At 32.3% G+C, this 21,078-nt stretch overlaps 3 protein-coding genes across 4 annotated transcripts; all 3 read right to left on the bottom strand.

Annotated features, from left to right (window-relative positions):
• Positions 1-390: 390 nt before the first annotated feature.
• On the bottom strand, positions 391-6,227 carry LOC101510720 (uncharacterized). Of its 2 annotated transcripts, XM_012716299.3 has the most exons (10): positions 6,076-6,227; positions 5,625-5,878; positions 5,138-5,342; positions 4,737-4,827; positions 4,498-4,643; positions 2,432-2,675; positions 2,216-2,320; positions 1,919-2,101; positions 1,609-1,810; positions 391-1,156 (listed from the first exon to the last, which is right to left on the bottom strand). In XM_012716299.3, the coding sequence occupies exons 2-10, from the start codon at positions 5,842-5,844 to the stop codon at positions 672-674; spliced, it is 1,881 nt and encodes a 626-aa protein (XP_012571753.1). In that variant the 5' UTR covers positions 5,845-5,878; positions 6,076-6,227; the 3' UTR covers positions 391-671. The 2 variants fall into 2 exon arrangements, with proteins under 2 accessions (XP_012571753.1, XP_073225027.1); XM_073368926.1 differs by lacking the exons at positions 4,498-4,643; positions 4,737-4,827; positions 5,138-5,342; positions 5,625-5,878; positions 6,076-6,227 and adding exons at positions 3,744-3,889; positions 3,983-4,137.
• Positions 6,228-10,498: 4,271 nt separating this feature from the next.
• On the bottom strand, positions 10,499-13,298 carry LOC101497426 (double-stranded RNA-binding protein 1-like). Its single transcript, XM_004501960.4, has 6 exons — positions 12,943-13,298; positions 12,393-12,500; positions 11,957-12,192; positions 11,424-11,643; positions 11,068-11,178; positions 10,499-10,960 (listed from the first exon to the last, which is right to left on the bottom strand). The coding sequence occupies exons 1-6, from the start codon at positions 13,160-13,162 to the stop codon at positions 10,617-10,619; spliced, it is 1,239 nt and encodes a 412-aa protein (XP_004502017.1). The 5' UTR covers positions 13,163-13,298; the 3' UTR covers positions 10,499-10,616.
• A 1,529-nt stretch (positions 13,299-14,827) lies between these two features.
• On the bottom strand, positions 14,828-20,750 carry LOC101497095 (5-methyltetrahydropteroyltriglutamate--homocysteine methyltransferase 1). The gene is made up of 12 exons (XM_004501959.4): positions 20,580-20,750; positions 18,462-18,815; positions 18,086-18,173; positions 17,719-17,846; positions 17,244-17,635; positions 16,991-17,154; positions 16,831-16,911; positions 16,570-16,736; positions 16,373-16,478; positions 16,027-16,277; positions 15,741-15,942; positions 14,828-15,641 (listed from the first exon to the last, which is right to left on the bottom strand). The coding sequence occupies exons 1-12, from the start codon at positions 20,696-20,698 to the stop codon at positions 15,273-15,275; spliced, it is 2,421 nt and encodes an 806-aa protein (XP_004502016.1). The 5' UTR covers positions 20,699-20,750; the 3' UTR covers positions 14,828-15,272.
• Positions 20,751-21,078: the final 328 nt, after the last annotated feature.

The following is a 21,078-nucleotide window of genomic DNA, read 5'->3' as shown; positions in this document are numbered from 1 at the left end:
AACCAGCAAATGATAAATGAATCCTCGTTATTTCTATACTCATTCAACACTTTATTTTCGTTATTTTTATACTCATTCAACACTTTATTTTCTTTTTATTTCTCTATTTCTACCGCATCACCAATATAGATCCAAAAGGGATACATGGGTGTCTATTGATGATTTTTCTAAACCAAACAAAACACGCAATGTTAAAGATGTGATTGTGGAGAGGTAACCTTGAAAAAGGAAATCAAGGTGGACACAACAGCGTCGCCTCCATTGTCAATGCAGAACCCCTTGAACTTATCTCATCAATAGTAAGAACAGAAGATACAACATAGGGTTAATCGTCTTACGTTATGATTTCGTGGCATTCGACCAGATAAAATGTCAAAACACATGTTGAGATTCTGTTTTAATAAATGATAATATTGACTGAACTAACATCAATTTTCAAAAAGTTCCTTCAAGGGCAAGAGTCGTTGTTATTAAAAGATCCAAAAAAACAAAGAAAATTACAAGTTTATACTACTGAAAATTGTCAAGGCACCCCCAGCTAACAAACATTTATATTCTAGTGTTGAATCTCATAATTGCATTAGAAAGGTAAACATCAGCTAATAACTCACCATTTAACAGTTTCAAAGTTCCTCCTAGAGAAAAAGTTGTGCTCTTGATTATATGAGGTTTCAATACTTGATAAGGTTTGTAGTCAAACCAAATCCAAATGGAAATAGAGGATCATAATGTTTATCACCAACATTCATTGGGAGTTGGTCAACTGTCTTGAACCATGTCCTTGCAAGCTTTCCAGTGAAAGCATAGTCACCATAGAGAACGTCAGCAACACCTTGGCCTTCGGTGCCGGGAAGCCATGCAGCTACAAGTGCATCAATTTTCGATAGATATGGCTGAATCACAACCGGTCGCCCAGTGATGAGAACAACTACACATTGAATAGAGCCACATACATTGGTGATGGTGCTTGGACCTGGCTCAGGTATTGTTAGATTCAAACTGTCACCAAATGTTTCAGCATAAGGGGGTTCTCCCACAATAACTATGGCATAGGAAAATTTGTTTGAGCTGAGAAAACTTGCATCAGGGTTTTCATTGTAGACAACTTCAGTGGCAGGATCAACTGTTTTTTTTATAGCATCAAGGATGGTAGTACCTGTCACCAAAAATTAATTCTATCATATGTTCAGTAATTTTTCCACAAAAGGATGCTTTGATAAAAAAAATATATCATAAGGGTACACTTTATGAATGTTTTTCATGTTACCACTTGCAATATTGAGTGAGGATTCTAGAATTGTAGCTTTTCGAAGATGTTTTAAAATTGGACCAGCGATCGAACCAGTGTGACCTCCGAATCATGGTTCAATTGGTTGAACCGAAAGACGAATAAAATATGTACTTTTTAAAACAAACAGGTTGAACTGTAGATCAATCTGGTTCAACCCGGTTAGAATTTGGTTCTGACACACTTAGAACAAACTGGGGTTGAACCAACCAGCAAATGTGATTTTTAAATGGTTCATGGTTCAACCGGCCGGTCCGGTTCTAAACGAACACTGCTTTTCAATGTAATTTTTCATAGACACGGTAAATGTGTTGACTTACCAGCTGTAAGATCATTACCCTCAAGCCCTTGCCAAGTAGATGTCCATCCTCCACATTGACGACCCAAATTGTCAGCATGACTACCTGCAACCAGGATTTTTGAAGCTTTCTTCGGAAGGGGAAGCAATGGCTTTGCAGATTTACCATTCTTTAGCAACACTAGGGATTTCCGAACAGCTTCTCTTGCTAACTCCCTATGTTCCTGTTTAAAACATGATATATATGCTCAAGAAACAAACTCTTTCCATTTGAAAGAAATGCATAAAGTATCAACCACATGCTCAAAAGACATTCATAAGAAAAAATGTACCTTGCTACCCAATTGGTTTGCGAGGCTTAGATCAGCAAGTGGATTTTCAAAAAGGCCCATGGTAAATTTTACTCTTAAGATTCTTGCAACAGCATCATCAATCCTGCTCATCGGAATAATATTGTTCTTTACTTGATAAGTTAGGTCATCGATGAACTCAGTAAAGTTATAGGGAACCATAATCTGCAAACAATGTGGATGTTCAATAGAAAGTCATTTCATTATATTGAACTCTTAAGACTTAAAAAACATTTTATGTTTCTTTCATTTACTCCATGAAGTGAAAATAATATTTACCATATCAATTCCAGCACTAACACCAGCTTGAACTGAGTATGAATAGTTAGCATGAGGAGGAGAGGTAATCCGGTCAATACCCTGCCAATCTGATATTACAAAACCCTGAAAGATGGAAGAAAAATTACATTACGTGAAGCTATTTACATCTGTATTTTTCTGACTTCATCGGTTCACTTTTTACATCCAAGAACTATTTAGATAAATTTGAATTACCCTGAACCGCAATTTGTTCTTGAGGTAACCAGTGACAAGATCCCGGTTAGCATGCATCTTTTTCCCATTCCAGCTAGAGTAGGAGATCATTACTGTTGAAACACCCTTGATAATAGAGTCATAGTATGCTGGCATGTGAATTCCAAGCAATCCTTTGTAATTTATCAAAGTATTGTTTTCATTGATACCCTTGTTTGTGCCACCGTCTCCCACAAAGTGCTTGGCACAAGCTGCAACCTTGTTCCTGTGTCAAAGTAATAAAAATGAAGGGGTATTTTTTATTTTAGGTCTATACATTCATACAATAAAAGAAGCATAGCCTAAGAGTGTGTCTTGTGCAGATGGATTAAGTATGTTTGTTATCATGGTGGGTTTGTCCACATCACAATGAACCAAAGTGATACCAAACATGCACTAAAACAAATTTGGGCTGATACTTATTATTTAATATTCATATGGAAATAGAAAACTTTGTCATTCAAATATTAGACACGGAGAAACATCAAGTTTTGTGTATTATGTGTGATAAGGACACGGCATGCATGCTTTATGGCCAAGGCTTTTTGTGTTATTAGGTTCCTGTATTATATTAACAGTTCATATCTTTGTGAGTGTGAGTACACGTATTTACATTATACGACTTGACATTTAGATGGTCCATCCATTTGGATGCAAAAGGTGGTGAGCCCAACCATCTAAGTGATCAGAAAAATCCAAATATGTAGGACCATCATAATGGTATAGGACCATCCAAAAGAAGCTCTTGGGTTCACCGTCCTTTCTATTTCTTTTTCTTCTTCCTTTTATTTTATGAATGCAAAAGACGATGGAACATAACCTTTATGAACTGTAAATAATTGACGGTCTGATTGATGGGGAACTCATGCCTACAGTAAGGTCTACCCCATTAAACAATCATGTTTGTGCAAAATGAAAGCTGAAGAAAAGCCAAACTCATAAAACTTAAATTTCAAGTACAATGATAACTGCTGGAAGGATTAAATATCAAACTTATACCAAGAAACAAGCAGAATAATATCAACGGTAATTAAGAAAACGTATAAATACAATAAAATGTTGTTACCAAGAAACTGTAGTTATGGATGTTCAAAAGAATGTATAAATGCATTTCATGTTCTGAAATATTCTCTAGTAATTAAACAAGTCCTTCATAGAATATCACCAACCATACAATAACAAGACTAATAACCATATAATTATATAACCCATTTATGTATTAAATAATTTGTATTCAGTTGGTTTGCTCAATAAAATTTTCTTTTCAAAACAAAGCTTGAAACAAAATCCTTACTTTCCAGCAACAAAGGGAACTCCCTTCCTGGAATCGCCAGGAATATCTCCTTGCAGACCAGGTATAATTTCTGTCATAGTTCGAACAATCTGATGATCCTCACTGTAACTTTCATAGCAACGTCCCCACCTTGGATCTCTGCAAACCTGTGGATGAATAGTTCATCATCATATCAGCAGATTTGATTAATGTTATATGTAATTCAAACACAACAGAATATCGAAACATTGCTTCATTACCGCAATACATGGGGCAAAGACATATGGAATTCCTGTAGCTCTAACTTCAAGGGCAGTTGCATCTCCAATCTTTTTTATGAGCACAGGATCCCTAATAAATAGTGAAATAAAATGTTTACACTTTACATGTTCAAATATATCTTCCAACAGCACTACTTCATTAGGATTTGGTAAAATCAGATCATTTCAGTCACAAATTATCAAATCTGATTTCAGTGACACCACTCATTCTCTTTTTTCTTTAATCATTTCATGACAACTCAAATTTCTCCATATACACCACCGTGGCCTAGCGCAAGTGGTTGGTTCACAGTGTGTTTGAGTGTTATAATCCTGTGGTATCGAGTTTGATTTCTAATCATAACAAGTCCTTCATAGAATATCACCAACCATACAATAACAAGACTAATAACCATATAATTATATAACCCATTTATGTATTAAATAATTTGTATTCAGTTGGTTTGCTCAATAAAATTTTCTTTTCAAAACAAAGCTTGAAACAAAATCCTTACTTTCCAGCAACAAAGGGAACTCCCTTCCTGGAATCGCCAGGAATATCTCCTTGCAGACCAGGTATAATTTCTGTCATAGTTCGAACAATCTGATGATCCTCACTGTAACTTTCATAGCAACGTCCCCACCTTGGATCTCTGCAAACCTGTGGATGAATAGTTCATCATCATATCAGCAGATTTGATTAATGTTATATGTAATTCAAACACAACAGAATATCGAAACATTGCTTCATTACCGCAATACATGGGGCAAAGACATATGGAATTCCTGTAGCTCTAACTTCAAGGGCAGTTGCATCTCCAATCTTTTTTATGAGCACAGGATCCCTAATAAATAGTGAAATAAAATGTTTACACTTTACATGTTCAAATATATCTTCCAACAGCACTACTTCATTAGGATTTGGTAAAATCAGATCATTTCAGTCACAAATTATCAAATCTGATTTCAGTGACACCACTCATTCTCTTTTTTCTTTAATCATTTCATGACAACTCAAATTTCTCCATATACACCACCGTGGCCTAGCGCAAGTGGTTGGTTCACAGTGTGTTTGAGTGTTATAATCCTGTGGTATCGAGTTTGATTTCTAATCATAAAAAAAAAAAAAAAAATCCTGCATATACATAAACTTGCCTGGTAACTCCCAGTCCAACATTGTGAGGAAAAATAGTAGCATTGTAGACATTATTGTGACCATGAACAGCATCTATCCCATAAATCATTGGAATCCCAAGACGAGTAGATAAAGCTGCCTTTTGAATCTGATTCACCATTTTCACCCATGTCTCAGCAGATGCCTTTGGAGCTGGAACACTCCCTCCCCCACTCAGCACACTCCCTGTCCATCAATGATAAGTTAAACACTAAGATCAGTGTTGTCAATCGCAAATCACAAAAATTAACAGTTTGTTCAAATTTAGCTTATGCAACAATGCTACAGCGCCACTGAGCTGATATTTGAAACATTTTATACTAAATAGCATATAGCGGAACAATAATCATTTGTTCAAATTCTGGTACACTATAGCACCGTTGTAGCCTTTATTCAACAACACCAACTCAAATACAGAAAATATGACATTATCAAACAATATAAAGAGCTAGATTTGAGTGGTTTTACCAATGAAGTACTTGTTTATGGCATCAGGAGTAGCAACACTCCTTTCAACCTGAGTCATTTGGCCTATCTTTTCCTCAAGCGTCATTCTGTTCATCAAGTCACTGATTCTTCTATTTAGTTTAACCTTAGGGTCTTTATACTTAATGTATTCTGCTTCTGAAAATGAAATCAGAAAGCACAAAAGCAGAACACACACAATAGCCTTTGAAGATTTCCCCATTTCAAAGGCTCAACAACCCAAATGTATAAACAGTCTGCAGATATATATAGCAAACAGAATCAGATAACTAAACAAAAAGGATCAAATAGTAAAAACAAACAATAGGGCAATAAAAAAACAAAAACCAACATGAGCAAAACAAAATGCACTTTAAAAACTAAACAAACTTAAAAGAAAGAAGAAAAAAAACTAAAATGCTAAAATGTGAAAAGAAAAAGGGACCTTTTGTACCTGAGAAAAAGCTAGGCTAAATGAAGGAGAAGAGAAAGAAGTAAATAAATAAAAATCAATGAATTTGAGGTAGTGGAGGATGAGTAAGGTAGTAAGTACTACTAAATATATATATAGAGAGAGAGTAGTCACTGGTCCCACACACACTCTGTAGTTAAAAGGACAAAATTAAATCAACTTTTTGTATTTACAATTAAGTGATGATCATGATACTTAGTTTTAAACTTTTATACCAAAAATAAATAAATTTTGTAATAGAATTTGTATTTTTAAATAGACTATGGGACATTCGGCAGCTGTCTATGATTTATTTTCAAAGGAAAATATTAACAAGTGTGTGTTTTTGAAGTATTTATTAAGAAAATAGATGTAGAATTTTTTTAAAAAAGGTTGTATAATTTAAATTTTAGAATTATAAAAAGTGAATTTTTTTTTAAAATTTATATTTTATTTTCTTTATTTGTTTACTTTAACAAAGGTTGTTGTGAAACTTGTTAGCATGATTTTTTAACAAAGTTTATTATTATTTTGACTCAATACCTTTTGACAAGTTGATGGACTAGAAGACGCTTATTCGGCGCCGGTGGAAGACGAGTTCTCATTTATTCAATAATTTCTGTTAGATTTGGTATTTATTACATATATAAATATCCTTGATAGAAAAAAATAAGTATTGCTTATATCATTTGATTTTAACATAGATAAGTATTGCATATATTATCTGGATTTAACAGAGACTGAGGCTCAATAAACTGAATATTATCATATTATGGCTGTTTTTCAGTTTGCATCGTATTTTTAAAATGAATTTGATTTAATTGAAAGATATTTGATAGGCAAGGAATTCAATTTGATTTTATATTTGGATTATGATTCATGTCCAATCAAATAGGACACTATACGTTTATATAAACTTTAATACGATAAATATAATAAGCCATTTAAATTATATATTTACTTAATATTAATTTTCTCAATCATATGACACAATTTTTTTTAGATAGACGGAGGATTATTCAAAGTAAATTGTGCATCAAGGATTATTAACTTAATATCTATCTTTTTATTATTTTATCTACTTTTTAATAATTCTCCTCAGTTGGAACAAAATTTAATTTTAGATGAATTTTTTTAAGAAGTTGAAATAATTAATGAATGATTATACATAGTTAAAGGTGCATAAAACATAATTTAAAATAGTTACATTAATATCAATATCGTTAAAATTAAAGTTTATTGAACTCAAACAATAATCAAACTCGAGTGAAATAAATGTAAAATAAATTATGTTATATTACATAAAAATGAGTGGAAGAATAAAGTCATATAAAAATTATATTTAAATTCAAAAATTATAAATAATAATTTTAAATTAGAATCAACTTTAGAATAAAATCAAATTAGAACAATTAAATATATCAAAATTAACATTACAGATATAATTAATTTTGACAACTTTAAATATTGAAAAAAATATAGACTTAATACATGGTTCGAACTACATAAGAGTTAATCAAAACCACAACATAAAATGACATCAATGTAGAAATTATATTGTTATTTTTGAACTGCGTCAAGAAAAAAAAAAAAAAGAAAGGAAAGAAAGAAAGAAAGGAAAACTTGCATTTTGTTATTAAGGTAGGGAATCGATTTCAAGGTTGCATTTTGTTTTCACATTTACTTTCCGGATCGGAATCTAATAGCTGAAGGCATGCATTTTTTGGATTGAAAAAGGTTGTTGTATCGTACTCGTTAACTTCTTTTTTTGTTTTTTTTTTAATTTGTTGTGGAAAGAATTAATATATATCTATTAAATATTTCATAATCATCTCTATTTCTATTTCTATTTCTATTTCTATTTCTATTTCTATTTCTCTTAACGTGTGAAATAGGTACAACAAATATTTAATTAATAGTAGTACACCATTAACAAGCTACGGAAGCATGTGGTGTGGCCAACGTGCCTTTCTGTTTAATTTGTTTTTGTTAAAAAAGACGTGTTTGCTTCTTGATTTCAAATTAATGTGCTGTTGTGCATTAATGACCATTGAGTGGAGACTGGGGAATGCAATTTGAAAGACCAATCAGGGTTTTTCTATCTTTGAAATAATATTATTCTTTTTCTCATAAATTCTCACTCTATATCCAAAATTATTTTATTGAATAAATACTTTATTTTGTTTGACTTTTGCCATTTGTTTCAAGTCAGTCCATTATTTATAATTTTAAAATAATATTTATTGTGTAACGTTAATCAAATTATATCATTTTTAGTTAATTGACATAATTAAATATAAAAAAATAATATTGAAGACCACTTTGCAACAAACAAGCTTTTATACAACAAACAATACATTCTTCTCCAATTTTCTCCAATCTCAAATTGAAATATTGTGATGTTAGTAAAGTAACTTTTTTTAGGTATCTTTTGAAGATATTTTTAGTGGTAATATATGTTTTGAGGAATGAGAGCAAGACGATAATAGAACACGGTCATAGTTGCTTGCAAGTAATTCGAGCAAAGAGTTACCTTTTGTATACTCTTCGAATCAGACGACAAAGTTTTAAAAGTTGTTTTGCCTTATTGATTCAAACAGTTGATGATGAAATTTAGGGTTTATAAAAAATTAATAAAAAAAAGAAGAATAAGAAGAAGACAAAAAAAAAAAACAAAGAGATAAATTATATATTTTAATTTAGTAATTGACATTGAGATGATATGATAGATAACGAGACACATCATCAGAAAATGCTTGATCAAATACAATAGAATATAAAAAGTTATCATGTACAATTTTATATTATCATGTATTGTTCTGATCAATAATAACTGATTTATGAATCAAACACATCATAATTTTTTATATAAAATATAATTTATTTATACAAAATCAACGTGTATAATTAATAATGTATCTCTTTATAAACTATACTTCGACTTTATCTCAATGCAACGTAGAATTTAGATTTATTTTCAATATGAATCATTAAGTATGTGGTTGGTAGGATGACAATCCACCTCAATAACAAGTCTAGATGTCATCCTACCACAACTTTTTCAAAGTGTTAATCTTGAGCTTTTTATAAGTCAAAAGTGGATTAAAATAAATGAAAATCACTATATTTGGAAAGAGTAAACCTGCCAATAAAAAGGAAAAAAATAAAAAGAAAAAAAAAACTTGAAATAATGTTACAAGAATCAACATATAACAATTATTACAAAAAATTGTACATTCTAGCTTTTTCTATTTTTTACTTCGTGTACTTAGATCAATCTCGTCACTATCATTGCTCCAAATACTTTCTATAAGAGATAAATATCTCGAGTAACATTTGAGTTATGAATTTTCCTAGTACAAGTTTGATGAATTTTAAGATACTCATCTTCTACTACTATATCACTATAAAGATCAACAATCCAATATCATAAATTTCATTTATCTATTGTTCCTTTCTTTGTATCTGGTTAGTTTGATCGACAAATATTTGATTACAACAATAGATCATTCGGACTCCGCCTCTAGTGCCGATAAGCATAAGGATAAAACTAAAAGACAATTTAGATTTATTAAGAACGAGATGAACCTTATCAGTTATAGATATGATATATCAAGTCTTAACATATGTATAAATATTAAGAATAATATTTATACTAAATTGATGCGCTATGAAAATGTTACAACATAATAATTTTACAAGTCTCATTTGTAATCTTCATAAATTCGTTCTACTTGAAATTATTACAATTTCTATATAAAGAATCATAAACTTTAAAGTCATTAAACATTAATTGCCGGTTAAGACAATCACAATGAGATTTTGCAATAAACATAATAAAACTAACACCTAAGGATATATATTTGATTTATAGTACCAAAACTCATTAATGAGGTTTAATTCGAAAAACTAAATCAATTTTTTTTTCCACTTCATATAATTTGACCTATATTTGCAATTTCTAAACTAATGCACAAAGCTAAATAAATGTGGCAAAGGATTCCAGAACATCTCAACAAAATAAAATGGCAAAGATATAATTAGTAGTTGTGTCTAATCCATTCTAACCATGAATTGGATAAATACAACAATTGAGCAGACTGCATATTTTGAATTGGAAACAACATATTTCAAAGCTGCGTCTAACCAAAGTAAAAGAAAAAAAATAAAGAGATCTTCTTGCGATTTCATCTACTCATGAGATTATACAACATATATTTTAAAATATATTTCATCACATTTTTTTAAAAAAAAATATGAAAGAGTTGATTAAAATCGAGATATTTTAAAATAGAAAAACAAATTTTATAAACAAATAAAACAAAATTATAATTATAATTAAACCATTAAAATAAACTATTAATTTATTGGAGACATCAACTATTGTTACTGGGATCAGATGTAAAAAAAAAAAGAGAATTGCTTTTAGGAAAAAAGATCATATAACTAGAAGACAAATCACGTAGAAATTAACATAATGTTTCTAATACTTGAAAGCAAAGTCATATATGAAACTTGTCACATGAATCAAAGGTCTTTTTCATTTAGAAATTTACCGCAACCCATTTGTTGTCATCAATAGGAAGAACTGTAATCCCCTCATGGAACACAATATTTGGGAAGCTTGTATGAACCTTTAACTTGTTACAAAGCATTGTATTGAGAGTCTTTGTGTTGGAGAGTCCAGGGGAGCAGCAGCAACAGCAGATCCGAGACTCAGAAATTGATGCACAGGGAAAATCAGTATGTGAAAGTGGATATGATTTGCGTGAAGATAAATAGTTCATGTTGCACATATTCATTTTTTTCTTAGGTGGCTCAGATTCACTTGACATGCCATTGTTAACTTTGACATCACTAGATATTATCACCTCATCCAAAACTTCATCTGTTTGAATATAACACAATGCAATAAACAAAAAGTAAAATAGTTTCATGATAATTTAAAAGAGTGATTGATAAAATATGTTTTTGGTTGAAGATGAAGATACATACCTTCAGGGTGGATATTTTTCTTTGATTTAATGATGTCTGGTTCATGAATTGATTGTACTGCTTGATTTTCTTTGATTGAGGAAGAAAAAGCAGCATACATTCGAAGTCCACCTGTGCAAGACATCAATATTATCAAATCATAATCATAATATTCTAATAAAACTATATAGCACAGACAATTCAGTTTAAAGGCGTACACAGTGTCCAACACCAATACGACACTGGCACATGTAATTATACGTAATCACTTTCATTATCTCTACCGGTGTCAGCCGTAATAGTAGAAGCGAAACTTATGGTGTTATGTCGAAGTTCTCCTTTGAACGGGGAAAATCAAGTGAATCAAATCAACTTACACTCTTTTAAGGCAATGTAAGCAATCTTTGCAGCATCTTGTTCTGCCTGTTTCTTGGATTTAGATGCCTTTCCATGAAATTCCACACCTTCTACTTCCACAGTTGAGAAAAAGGTTGTCATATGAGAAGAACCAAGCTCTGTAGTTTTATATGTTGGTTTGGAAAAACCTTCTCTCCGTGTTAAATCCAGTAGTAAACTCTTGGATGGACAAGATTCACCCTGAATAAGCAGGATACAAATCAAACTTAAACTTGAATAAGTTCACTTTAATTCTTACTTTCTCAACTATATTAAAGTAAATTTGAATAAATTTGTTTGTTTGGTTATACTTTAAAATCAATGTCTCTACTGAATATTCATGCACCCTTGTTTATATATTCTAACATTTTGTGCTACAAGTTTAAAATAATGTCTCAACTATATATTCATGCTATCTAACACCCAACATTGTGTTATCAATTTAATGATCATAAAATATACAAAAAGAAAAGTCAATTTGGAATCATATAAGAAATTACAAGTGGAGACTTGCCTTCTGAAAGATGTCAACTGAAATTGGCAATTCCATCAAAGCAATTTTTGCAGCAGCCTGTTCTGCCTCTTTTACAGTGTCGAAAAATGTTGAGCTTTCAAATGATTTTCCATCAATAACAACTGTGGCCTTAAATTGAAAAGGTGGTCTCTTAGTTTTAACTGTAAAAACAGGTGGATCAAGATTGTTCTTTTGAGTGTAGTTTTGCAGCTGGATTTTGCTTAATCGAACCGTATCTGGAAAAATGAGTTGATTATTATTAAAGAAAGTAATCAGATGAAGAATAGTTACAAAAATATCAAATATTTGCAAACACATTAGTGAATAAAGTGAAAGAAAGTTAACAACTTTTTTAAAAAAGACTCCACCAAAATACAATGTGTTATTCAAGAAAAGCCAATAGAAAAAGTAAGAAAAAAGGAAAGAAATTGCTAACCATTTAAAATAACTGGAGGAGATTGTGCTTGAACTGGACTCTCTTGAGATTTGGCATCTTTAATTTCCTCTTTTGAACCATTTTTCTGATGTGTTGGTGTTGAAGAGCCTAGATGGACATCATGAACATAAACATTAGAGTAAAAATTTATGTAACATACTATACTAGTTCCTATCATCATCTTTCAGTCATTTCAAGGCACAATAGTAAAAGGGAAAATATACAAGAAAACTCTATAGCAAAAGTGATTTAAAAAAAAGGTGATTCTAAAATACAAAAAGTTATGCTTAAAAATATTATGATTATTAATAATGCTAACTAACTCCTCCAGTCACCTATGTTTGTATGATATGAAGCTCATAACTGATTAGTAAAAAATCCAATAACTCATAAAAAAATATTAAAAATCCAATAACTCAAAACAGAAAAGTCATTTCAAAATACCAAAAGTTTCAACTACAAGACCATCATATAACCTCAAAGGTAAGATTAAAAAAGTAATCTTTTTAAGGAAACAAAGCAAACCCAAAAAGTGAAAGAAGTGGGGTACCCGATGGAGCAGAGGAAAAGTTGAAGAAAGCTTTCATAGCAGCTTGGTTGTGAGCTTCTTTAGAGGAAGTGAAGGTATCAGAAGAAGTAAAGGTGACACCATTGACAAAAACAGAGGCTTTATAGCTTGGTTTGTGTAGTGGACCGCCGTTCATGGCGGAGTATTTTGGTAAACCCCACCGTCTCCGGTGACACAGCTCCTGAAGCTTCGTCTTGTACATTTTCACTTTTACTCTCTCCAACTATAGCTACAATACAACGTGAACATGAAATTAATTTGGAGAAGAATTAACATAAACCATTTATGCAAATGAAAAGTAAAATCAATGTCTACTACTATATATTCATGCACCTTTCTTTGGTTAAAATCAGAGTGATACTTACTTCAAACCAACAATCCTTAAAACATTCTAGTATATAATTTTAATAATGAGCAATGTATCACATATTTATATGATGAAGTGTTTTTATTGTCCCCTTTATACATATATATTTTTAGTGCTAAATGGTTAAGATTACATTAAAATTAATAATATTAACCTTATATAAATCACTGTACTCAAAATTAATAGTACATGATATACGGTTGCATGCAGAGAAATGGGTTCCTTATGAAGGAGAGAAGGGTCGTGAAAAAGTTTTGGTGCTTAATTTTTACAAGCCACGTGGTCTGTTTTGAAGCCAATTTTGGTTTTTTCTTTATTTTTTGTTGTCTTGTGATTAGCATTTTGAAAAAATAATATGATATATTTTGACTTGTTATAGGAGTATAGTTGTTTTTGTTGTCTTTCTGTTTTTGTTCAATTTTGTCTCTTTTTATTTATTTATTGTAAGTTGTGCTGCTTCTCTTTTGTTTCCTTGTTGTACAAGTATGTGGTATCTTGTTTCTCCAACACCCTCTCACTCACGCATAATGTTTGTGAGAATCAGTGACTATTTATTTGATTCTCAAAACTGAATGTTTTTCTCACTAATATTTACTTGTTGGTTGTGGAATTAAGTGTTGGAGTTGCAATGCCAATTGCCAACTAATTGTTGAGGAATCAAATAGTACGATAGCGAGAGAGAGAGAGGAGGAAGATTGTGTGGGAGACAAGTAGTACGCTGTAGCAGGCACTGCTGTCTGCAAAACTCTCTCTGTCGTTGCCTGCATGAAATTTTGTTCATTTCATACTCCTCTCCCCTCATATGTTTTTATTTTGGTTGAATTGATAAGAAAAAAAAAAATTGTTGTGTTTTGGTTCTTTTTTTTTTTTTCAACCAATTGCTGCCTACCTTCTCTGTTGTAGAAAAAAATTCAAACGAGACCAAAAAGGATCCTTTCTCTGATGTTTTTTTTTTCTGTTCAAACTTATTGATTTATACTGCTACAAATTTAAGTTAGGTAATTTTCTAGTGCCTTGTATGTGTTTAATTTTTTTATGAATATTTTTATCTCCCCAATTGTGTCTGCTATTTTCTGCCTCTTGTTGATAGCTTTTCCCTCTTGCAGATTAAAATTGTCTCATTGGACTGGCTCTGTTGTTCTTTTACTTCTTTTGTGCAAACATAGCCTCAGACAGCAGAAGGTGTAGAGACTATGCTAAACAATGGAATAGTAGAAATGCAAGATGTTAGATGGACTCTCTCCATTCCAATCTTCACACTTTTATTTTATATTTGTTTTTCTTTAACAAAATCAAAATAAAATAAAATAAATATGATACACATAAATAAGTGAAGAATATTTTTGTGGCATTTTTCTTAAGAGTTGAGGGGTTATTCAAGTGTTGTAGTCGAATTATGGAATTTGTCTCATTGTAAGTGTAAGACCAGCATTTTTTTCTTCATTAACGCCAGTTTCGAGGACGAAACTATGTAAGGTAGGTAGAATGTAACATCCAGTCTAATGTAAATCCATTCCAAACAATTATTTATTATTGCCAAAATTTGTGGCAGATTTTAGGCTAAAATTAAGTATAATACATGGAAATTAAGCAATTTATTTAAATGCTCCTCTGCTTGAAGTAACTCACATCACCAATCCCCACAAAAATGGACAAGTCCTTGATTATAAGCTGCATCTTTTTTGAGATTTTGAGCAACAGAATAATAGCGTTACTCCAACCACCCTACTCTCCAACAAAACCTACTAGAAAAACTGATTAACAAAATATACAATAGAACAACTTATTCATATGCAAAAACCTACAATGGAAAGAGCATCATGTGCGAGAACAAAGGACAAAATCTCATCAAAACATTATTATAAATTATAAATATAAAGGATTCAGTTTCCCAGCCGGAGCACCCGTCCTCTAACATGGATGAATCTGTTGTCTCATTATCAACTCACTTGGAACTAGCTAGCTGGTTGCGGATGAGTTTGGCAGCAGCAACCACGTTGGTGAGAGCAGGCTTAACCTCGGTGTATTTTCGCGTTTTAAGGCCACAATCTGGGTTTACCCAGAGGATGTTGCTTTCAAGAACTGCAAGCATCTTGTTGATTCTGTCGGCGATTTCTTCTGTGGGTGGAATCCTTGGTGAGTGAATATCATAAACACCAGGACCAATGCCAGCACCATATTTAACTCCATCACGGAAGACAGATAACAACTTCTCATCCGATCTGGAGTTCTCAATGGTGATCACATCAGCATCCATATCTATGATCGAGTGAATGATGTCGTTGAAGTTCGAGTAACACATGTGAGTGTGAATCTGCCAAACATCAGTATATAGTAAAATTAATATAAGCTCGGTAAATAAAACTACTTAATCATTAGTAAAAAAAATAGTCAGTGTGAAGTGAAGCTGAACCTGGGTAGTGTCTTGCACACCGCAGTTTGTAATCCTAAATGAGTGAACTGCCCAGTTTAGGTAGAAAGCCTCCTCAGACTTTCTTAGAGGCAAACCTTCTCTTAATGCAGCCTCATCGATCTGGATGACTGTAATACCAGCTTTCTCGAGATCCTCAACCTCATCCTTTATAGCCAATGCAATCTGGTAGCAAGTCTCAAATCTAATAACAAATAGACAATGTTAAATTATATTATAAAATGATCATCATTTAAACTTGGATAGAAATAAAGGTGCTTGTGCATACCTAGGCTGGTCATCTCTAACAAAGGACCAGTTTAGAATAGTAACAGGGCCAGTAAGCATTCCTTTCATAGGCCGTTTGGTCAAACTTTGAGCTGTTGAAGACCAGAAAACAGTCATTGGCTTGGGACGGCTCACATCACCATAGATAATGGGTGGTTTGACACAGCGAGAACCATAGGATTGCACCCACCCATTGGCAGTGAAAGCAAAGCCTGATAATTGTTCTCCGAAGTACTCAACCATGTCATTCCTCTGAATTGGCAAAAAAAAAATAAATTTCAGACTGTATCTTCACACAAGAATCCCCCATGAAACCAATGAATAAATAACAAATATAAGCTCCATACCTCAGGCTCTCCATGCACCAAAACATCAATGTCGAGCTCTTCCTGAATCTTCACGACATTGTTAATTTCTTCCTTAATGAAATGGATATAATCCTCCTCAGAGATCCTATTCATATAGTGACATATAGCAGGTTAAGTGTTAAAGTGTGATAATCAAGGAATGTGGTAGATAGCTTAAGAAGAAGACTTATGCTTACTTGTTGGCCTTGAACTCGCGGCGAACCCTTCTAAGATCTGCAGTCTGAGGGAAAGATCCAATTGTAGTGGTTGGAAGAATAGGAAGATTCAGTTTCTTCTGTTGTGCATCCAATCTGGAACTGACATTAGTGGCCCTCCGATGATCAGAGCCCTTAAGAGCAGCAGCCTGAAAAAAAAAAAACCAATAATTTAATAATTCTACTAGCTTAAAAGTTATCAAATATGGAAATAACAGAATTGAAACCAAGAAGAGCACTAACAGCCTTTTGGACGGCCTCATTCGTCACCCTTGGAGAAGACTTCCTTGAAGCCAAGGCAGCAGCATTAGAAGAAAAGAAAACCTGCAAAATGACAGGTATTAAGAAGCTGAAAAACTACTTTTTGTATTCATCAAACATCCTTATAGAGGGTATGATATACCTCGTCCTTTTGTCCAGACAATGCCTTGGCCAAGGCATTTACTTCAACTACTTTTTGTGATGCAAATGCAAGCCAGGACTTAATCTCTTGGTCCAGCTTGGTCTCATTCACCAGATCAACTGCAGTGTGAAGAAGAGAGCAGGAAGTGGAAACAACAACTTTCTCTGCAGAAGAAAATGATAATTCACATTTAGATTGTGGTGTGCTAGATTTATATCAGCAGAAGAAAAAAAAGACAGTAAATAATAAGTACCCTTTCCAACAATATCCCCAAGTGCCTGCAAGGTGTTCAGTGAAGATGCAAGATTATTGGCCCAAATATTTCTTCCATCAACAACACCAGCAAAAAGAAATTTTCCAGATGGAAACCCTTGCTTGATTAAATCAAGGGTCTTTGTTCCGCGAACAAGGTCAAACCCATATGCAGTAACAGCTTTCAAAGAGGTTAGTGTTTTGTATGCTTCAGCAGGGACATCAGCAAAGTATGTCTCAATCAGAACATTCAAACCAGATAAAGTTGATTCTAGCTCTTCATAGGCATAATTAAAAGCTTTTAATTGGTGAGCATCAAGATCCTTGACAAGGGTAGGTTCATCAAACTGGACCCAAGTAGCCCCAGCTGCCTTCAGTTCAGTCACCACTTCCCTATAATAAATTACAAAGTATGACTAAAATTGAAAACAACTTATATACATGTTAAAGAACGTATCATTGCATTAAGGCTTTACTTGTAAACCGGAAGGATTTTGTCAATTAAGGAAAGAAGGGAAAATGATTTGTCAACACCCTTAGCTGGTTTTGACAGCAGCAAGTAGGATACTGGTCCCACAAGTACAGGTACGGTATTAACTCCTAGCTGCATAGTACAAAAATATAGTATTTTATAAGCATCGGTCCATGAAAATAAATAATTCAAAACAAAATTCTCTTGTAATAAACATTCTTCCCAGGTCTCAAAGTTCTCTCGTAATAAACAATCTTTAGTATATCCCTGGTAAGGTAGTGAAGATTCTTCCAAGAGCAGTATTCAGTAGTTCATTAAAAAAATTCAAATCAAATTTTAGATACTTATGCTAAAGCAATTTTTAAACTTACAGCTTTGGCCTCATTGTATTCATCCACTGCCTTGTGTGATGCATAGGAGAACTTAACATCTGGACCCAATTCAGGAACAATGAAATGGCTGTACCATAATAGATTATGATTTTTGTTACAGCAATGATAAATATCAAACCAAATTGCCAAATTCAACTTGTATTTATGTGTACATATATTTAATGAAATACAGTGATGAATGTATGTCAAATATATATACATTCTTTCAGTTATTTCAAATTACTACAATATTATGTATAGTTGTGCATCAAAATCTACATTCATACACTAACCTACAACTTTCTTCAATTTTATTTAATAAAAATCTGCGTATAACTTAAAAGTTAAGGAAAACTTTTCGAGGAGGGTTACTTACTAGTTGGTGTCAAACCATTTGGTCATCTCCATAGCTGGTACAGACGCATTTCCTCTCGCCATGGAGAAGTAAACATCAAAACCGATCTCCCCACCATTCCAGTTATATCTGTCAGGAACTGCCCCGAGCATGGCTGTTGTGTCCAACACTTGATCGTAGTATGAGAAGGTGTTGCTTGGAATATGCTGAATTCCAGCTTCGGCCATCTGCTTCCAGATGGCTGACCTAAGGTCAGCAGCAACCTTCTTCAATTCATCGGCGCTACTCTTTCCATCCCAAAAGGATTCCAAGGCAAACTTAAGCTCTCTCTTGGGCCCCACCCGGGGATAACCAACAATATGGGATGTCATCGCTCTATTATTGCAAATACACAATTAGAATATTTCACACAACCAACTCAATTAAGTTAAAAAATGTTTCTTGCAATTGCAAATCTACTACACATTTGTAAAATGATGATAAAATCAATGAGAATAGGGAATTCATGGTTCATAGAAGTGTGTGGGTTCAACACAGCCAAATAAATCCATGAAATACCACCAGACATTTTGCATGTGTGTTGCCTATGTAGGAACCAAACTTAACAATGTCTTCTTTTATGAACCAGCTCTACCAAAAGCTTAAGCTATTAGGTAAAGACAAACATGATAGTTTTAATATTATATATTATATCTTTAACATGTCCTTTCATATGAGAGTCTTCTGGGCTTGAAGCATCGACGATGCACAAGCCCACCAACCTTGTGCTAAAATTCAGCTTTTTATTAGAAGAATGGTAGAAAAAATAATCAAACTTTAGATAACTTGGTCATAAAGACTTTGATAGAATGTAAACTGAATAGATTTTATATCATAATTTTAACATCTTCAACACTAAGAAACATATGATTCAAAGACCTCAAATAATCTTGACCATCTAATATAGGCCTTCAGATTCTAACTAATAGTGCAGGGGATATTAAAGACATTTGTAATAAAAATGTCTCGTGCTTGGTGTTTATGTTGGTTAATAAAATTGTTTTGTTTTCCAAAAAGAAGAACAGCTAAATGTAAATTGATAAAACTACAATGGAAAATATTTTTTTATAAACTTCCAATAGTGGAACCTGAAGGTAGAAGACCGTCAGTGAGACAGTTTGTTCATTTCCCTCATAAAGGTGGAGGAATTTGACATTGAAATCAAAGTCAACACCTCACCCCAAATCTCAAAAAGTTCAATTTTGACTAAACTAAACAACAATTTGTGCCATCCCAAAGTTCATCAATCATTGAAAATATCTTTTTTTTTCTTCTAAATTTTAAATCAGATACATCAATTTTTTAAATACCCTTTTTGTTTATATTTCATTCTAGAGGAAGTATAAATTTAAATATCAAAAGTTTTACTTTTCCTCTAAAGTGAGTAGATCACTCTAGAAGAAAAAATAAAATATTTCAATCATTGATGAAAAATCATCCATTAACTTGGTAAACACATAGTACATGCAATAGATATTACAGTTTTGCTGAAATCCACACCCTTGATGGTTAAAATATCTCCCTTTTCTTTCCAAAGTGAATTACTTATTTTAGGGTAGCCAAATACAAATCAAAAGAAATAGATACAAAGCATTTCGTCATTTTTTACTTATCTTTTATGAATACACACTTCAAACTTAAATCTTTCTATTGTGTTCAATTCAAGTTCCCTACCTACAACCTCAAAGTCTTGGAATCATCAATTGCTCCTTTCTGATATTCAAAAAGAGCTCTAAAACACACAAACATGAACGCCAGATATAACATAACATGACACTGACACCGATAATAACTACATATGTTAGTGTCGTGTCAAACACCAGACACAAGAAATGACTTGTCAGCGTTACATAGCAAAAGAGTTCTCAATTCAAATTTAAATTCCATCATAACATATTAAGAGCTAGAAATCATAAAGAAAAACTACTCATAGAATTCTCAATAAACCCAAATTAAAAAATATGAACTTTATAGTGAAATAGAGATATAGACAAAAAGGGTAGTCATCCATGTTATTAAAATAACAGAACAGAACAAAAATGAAGAGACCAACTTAAAAATACAAAAAAGTGAGAAGAAAGAAAGGTAAAGAAAACAAACCGAGAAGAAGTAGCACGAACAGAGAAGCGAAGAAAGGAACGTGAGTGGTGATGAGAGAAAGAGAGAGAACGGAGTGAGAACGTGAACGGCGTCAGAGTCTGAAATGATACTTTGTTCATTTATACGCACCGCCCTCAACTCTTCTATCCACGCATCTATTTTTCTACTCTTTTTTTCTTCTTCTTCTTCTTATTATTATTATTATTATTATTAGCGTCCTACTTCTGATCCTCAATAATTAAATTTTAATTATGTGGGGCTTTTATTTTTTAAGTTTTTTAGTGAATCAATTTTGTATTATCATAATTATTAAGTAAATTATTTGATTTTAGATAATTCTTTTATACTGATTTTGGGGTTTTATAGTGATTTTTAGAATATGTAACAATTTAAAAACTTAGAAGTGGATGATTAATTCATATTAATTTTGTTTACTAAAATTTAAATTTGGTTTAAACTGCGTTCTCAATGCAATCGTAAAGATTAATCCCTCATTATT

Source organism: Cicer arietinum, chromosome 5 (assembly GCF_000331145.2).
Source record: "Cicer arietinum cultivar CDC Frontier isolate Library 1 chromosome 5, Cicar.CDCFrontier_v2.0, whole genome shotgun sequence".
NCBI lineage: Eukaryota > Viridiplantae > Streptophyta > Magnoliopsida > Fabales > Fabaceae > Cicer > Cicer arietinum.
Note: the sequence above shows the minus strand (reverse complement) of the source record. Positions and strands in the feature narration are given on the sequence as shown.